General features: G+C 51.1%; 1 protein-coding gene across 1 annotated transcript; it reads right to left on the bottom strand.

Annotated features, from left to right (window-relative positions):
• Window positions 1-627: 627 nt before the first annotated feature.
• Window positions 628-4,674, bottom strand: LOC110310469 (cytochrome P450 2D26). Its single transcript, XM_021183456.3, has 9 exons — window positions 4,404-4,674; window positions 3,628-3,799; window positions 3,217-3,369; window positions 2,978-3,138; window positions 2,172-2,348; window positions 1,847-1,988; window positions 1,493-1,680; window positions 979-1,120; window positions 628-878 (listed from the first exon to the last, which is right to left on the bottom strand). Exons 1-9 carry the CDS (start codon window positions 4,590-4,592, stop codon window positions 700-702), a joined length of 1,503 nt encoding a protein of 500 aa, XP_021039115.1. The 5' UTR covers window positions 4,593-4,674; the 3' UTR covers window positions 628-699.
• Between the last annotated feature and the right edge of the window lie 233 nt (window positions 4,675-4,907).

Raw genomic sequence — 4,907 nt, 5'->3', positions numbered from 1 at the left:
GACTTGCACCTGACTTCCTCATATAAGCCACAAACATCGTGAGGCTGCGCAGGTGTACCAGGTTACTGGCAAAGCCATTTTGGTGGAGATATGCCCCTGCTGCCCTGATTAGCTGAAGCTGCGTACCTGGTGAGGTGATGTGGCCTGCTGTGAGTGGATGGGAACTGATAGTATATAAGAGTGAGAGGCCCAGGGCTCGGGGTCTTTCGCCTACACAGTCAATGTGCAGCCCAATAAACGTGTGCAGAAGGATCCTATTGTGGTGTCTTTCTTGCTGGCGAGTCAGGCGTCCCACAAACTACTATCTGGATGCTTCCCTCTCTCCTCCCTTTCATTCCACCCTACTTCCTCCCTTCAGCACTCCATGATGATTACCCATCCCTCGTCCCTTTCTCATTAAGAAGTAGTCCAGTTTATATAACCCATGCAGGACTTGAACTTGCCATCATCTTGTTTCATCCTCCCATGTGCTTTACTGGAGGCCACTACTCCTGGAGTAATAAACTTAATTCTCACAGCATTAAAATTGTTCATGGGTTGGGCTGAGACAGAGGGGCAAGAAGGTTTACAGACTGTTGTCTTGAGACACAATTGAGATAAGAGTGGGGGATGGACCAAGAATCTGGGTTGCAGACACAGAACTTGTTTATTGAACATCAATCAGGCCAAACTTGGGGGAAGGTAGGACCATTGCCCCTGCTATCGAGCCACTGCACAGAGCTGGTAGGGCTCTGGAGTAACTGGCAATGAGTAGGTGCCATAATCCCTGGGTCTGGGCTGTCCATCGGGCACTGAGAAGCTAAAGCGCTGCAGGAGGCAGGTGAAGAAGAGGAAGAGCTCCATGCGGGCCAGGGGCTCCCCTAGGCATGCTCTGCGACCTGTGGGTGGGAGAGGGTTCAGTTAATCTAGGACCTCATTGGGGCTTCACCCTCCAAGGCACCCTGAGAAAAGACAGGCAGCCAAGTAGCCTGCAGTCACCTGCTGAGAATGGCATGAAGGCCTCATGCTTCACAAAGTGGCCCTGGGCATCCAGAAAGTGTTCAGGATAGAAGCGGAGGGGCTTCTCCCAGACAGTCTCATCCTTCAGCACGGAGGACAGGTTGGGGATGAGGGTCGTCCCCTGGCAGGAGGCACATGTTGTGAAGATGGGCCAGGGTGGGCCTGCCTAGGCCATGGTCACCAAGTTCACAGGCACAGTCTCTACCTCACACACTGGATCCTTTCATTCACCCTCACCCCTGGAGCCTCTGAGCACCTTCTCTTGTACCATCCAAGGCCCTGTGACAAAGTTTCCGTCTGCAGTGCCTCCTAAAACCCCTTAAGCTCACTTCACTGGCCATCCTTTTCCCCAGGGAATCTTGGGCAATGGCTGCAGTGTACTCACACCTAGCTCCATCCTGTTCCCATGTGGAAATCCAGTGTGTGGTGGTCTTGGAGTTTATCACCCATGTTTGCCCCATGAGGATTCTCGGACCAGGGTACCCACGCCTACCTTGGGGATGAAGAAGTCTTGGAATTTAATGTCTCGGCATGTCATATGTGGTACATTTGTTGGGATGATGTCTGCAAAGCGTTGCACCTCATGAATGACCGCGTTGGTGTAGGACATGCGGGCCTGGTCTGCCATCTCTGGACGCCGCTCCTGCCCTATGACCTCGTCAATTTCCTGGTGGACACGGCCTAGATAGATAGGATCTCTAAGCTGCTCATCCTTGAATGTGAGCCACTGGTTTTAATAAGATGGATAAGATTCCCATCAGACTGTGGGAGCCTAGGTCAAGCTAATGCGGGAGCCACTAGTTTCTCAAATGCCTCTCGCCCTCCCTCCCAGCCCCACCAGGCTCACGCTGCACATCTGGATGCAGGATCATGAGCAGCAGGGCCCAGGACAGTGTGGTTGAGGTGGTCACCATCCCTGCCATGAACAGGTCAATCACCACTATGCGAAGGTTCTTATCATTGAAGCTGCTCTCAGGATTCCCCTTGGCCTGGGCCAGACAGAAAGGGTGGGCTCAGTAGGGAGGAGTTATCCCACAGTGGCCTCCCATTATTCCCCGGAAACCCAGGGGCTGAGTTACTTGGTGATGCACAGGACTCTACCCATCTGGCCTCATAGCTCACAGGACCTCAGCGCACAGCCCCTGGCCAGATCTCTTGGAGCTGCCATTCACCTTCTCCACCTCAGCCAGGAAGGCATCAGTCAAATCTCGGGGTGACTGTGCAGGATCCCAGGTCGTCTCGTGCTCAATTAACATCTTATTCACTAAGGCTATGAATGAATTCAGCTTGGGGAAGGCTTTGTCAGGCAAACCAGGGATGTGTAGTAGCATTGGGATGGCATTCAGCACCTGTGAAAGAAACAAAACAGGTCCAGTTGCTTTTCTTTCTAATTAAGAATTCATAATTTCACACATACACACATGTGCTTGCCTGTACACTACCGCATGTGCAGTGACTCATGTTTTGTCATTAGAGAACAACTTATAGAGTAAGTTTTATCCCTTATATGGGACTCAGGTGTCCAGCTCAGGTCTCCAGGCTTGCTTGTTAGGCTCATTTGCCCACTGACCATCTAGCTCTTTTGCCCCTGGGTGCTGTTTCTGCTCAGTGTTTACCTGGACCAGTCACAGTTCTTAGCCTCTTCCACAATGGACTCCGAATCTGTCCCTACCCATCACCTGCTTCTTCCCCAGTTCTAGCCTGCATGCTCTCTGTAGCTCAGGGTGAAGAAAAGAAATATTCTACCCTTCAAATATAACAGGCTTGTGTGATTTCCCTGCAGGCTCACCCCCTTTCTAGAGCCATTGACCTTGGTCTGCTCCTCCCCTCCACTTATCTGAGGTTTGTCAACACCCAAGCCTTTCTCCCTGCACTTGGCTATCACACCAGGCCCTGACCCACCCACCCTGAATTCATACTTACTCTGATAGAATTTATAGCACAGAAGTGGCCAGGCCCACTGCTCTGAGCCACATACCTCTCCGACGAAGCCAGTGTCTTCTCCTAAGCTTTCCTTCAATGTTTTGAGCATCCTGTTGAAGAAAGGGTCTTCATACTCAAATCGACGAGCATAAACGAGGGAGGCGATCACGTTGCTCACAGCTTTACTTAGGAGGGGGCTGGGATCGAAGGGATGTTCTAGGATCAGAGATGCAAGCAAGTCATGATAGTGCCCATCAGTCCCTGCTCACACTCTCCATCTCTAACATCACCCACCGGCCTCCTTGATGAAAGCATCACAGAGGTGTCCAGCCTCCTCCATCACCCACTGCTCCAGTGATTTCTTGCCCAGGCCGAAGTCACGCAGGGTAGACACAGAAAATCGCCGCTGCTCTCGCCACTCGGGTCCATAAGGTGCAAGGATCACACCTGCAGACACATCTGTGTGTAACCGAGGGCACCTAGCTATGTTGTCTCCTCTGTTCCCAACATTTCTCTGTGGTCAGTCTTAGCAGTCAGTGCCCAGCACTTTTCTAGCACATACTGGCACCTTGCATTTCGTAGGCTCCACCCCAGTGTTTTTCCCTTGCCTTGCTGGACCGCATCATCTCCATTAGGTCTGTCTATCTTCTGCTCACCCCTCTCAAGCCCTACTCTCCCTGCCTTGCCCCCACTATAGAGCTTTGCCTTTTGATTTGTGCCCATAGCCTAGGTGATTATAGATGGGCATTAGGGGGCGGTCAGAAGTGTCTTCTCCATAGGTCACCAGCAGTTCCCGCACTGCCTTCAGTCCATTGACCACAACCACGGGCTTCCAGGCCATCTGTAGGCTGAACACATTGCCATAGCGGTTTCGAAGCTGAAATAGGACAGAACACATAGGAAGTAGAGGTTTCCAGCAGAGTGGAAGATCAATACTCTTCATACAAGTCTCTGCTTCTCTCTCTCTCTCTCTCTCTCTCTCTCTCTCTCTCTCTTTCTCTCTCTCTCTGTGTGTGTGTGTGTGTGTGTGTGTGTACATACACATATATAGAACTTATTGAACCTTGTTCCTGACATATGCTGGGCAAATGCTCTATCACAGACCTACATCCCTAGCCTATAGTTGGGGCACCTTGTTGCTTGGCAACCAATCTTCTCAATTCAACAAAGACCTCATAGCAAATATCATCATTCAGCTGTGACTCAGACTGAACAAGATCCTTGGGTCCCTTCATACTCCACCATACAAGAAGAAATTCAGGTTCCTAAGATAGGCAGCCAGGCCTGAGACCACACAGCAGGAAGAGACTATTGCACACACACACACACACACACACACACACACACACTCCACTTTGTTTTCCCAACAACTCTTTTTTTCTCTTGGGGGCCATCTTTCTGTCTTTCCGGTGGCTTCGACACCACCACGTGCTGCCTGGGTCACTCTGACTTCTTCTGTCCTCCACTACCACCTTTCTCACCTTGTATAAGCTGTATGGCATGTTCTCAAAGTCCACCTGCAGCAGGTTTCCCAGCCCAGGGAATGGCACAGGGCCTGGAGGGTAGCAGGCAGTCCAGCGCTGGCGCCGGTGCACCAGGTCCACCAGAAGCAGGAAGATGACTGTGAATATGACTACAGCCCATAAATCATCTCCAATCAGCAGCCCCATGGCTGCCCTACTGCTTCCAGGCTTTTGAAGGAATACTCGTTCCAGAAACTGAGATTCAAGAAAGATCCTCTTATGATGCACTGGTCCCTTATAAAGAGGGAGGAGGGGAAGGCTGCACTTTGTTCTCTGCCTTGAGCCAAGTAGCTGTGTTAATGTTCAAACAGAGCCTGTATGGGGGAAGGGGGTGTCAGAAAAGTCAAGGGAAAGTCAACGTCAGAGGTTCCTACCCTTTCTTCTTTCCTGTGGTGCTTATCCAGGGGAGTGACACTGATAGCTCCACAGAGAATTGCATAGTGGTTATGTTGGGCTGGACAC

The sequence above is a fragment of the Mus caroli genome, unplaced genomic scaffold (assembly GCF_978045245.1).
Source record: "Mus caroli unplaced genomic scaffold, Mus_caroli_1 scaffold_16, whole genome shotgun sequence".
In the NCBI taxonomy this organism is placed as follows: Eukaryota; Metazoa; Chordata; class Mammalia; order Rodentia; family Muridae; genus Mus; species Mus caroli.
Note: the sequence above shows the minus strand (reverse complement) of the source record. Positions and strands in the feature narration are given on the sequence as shown.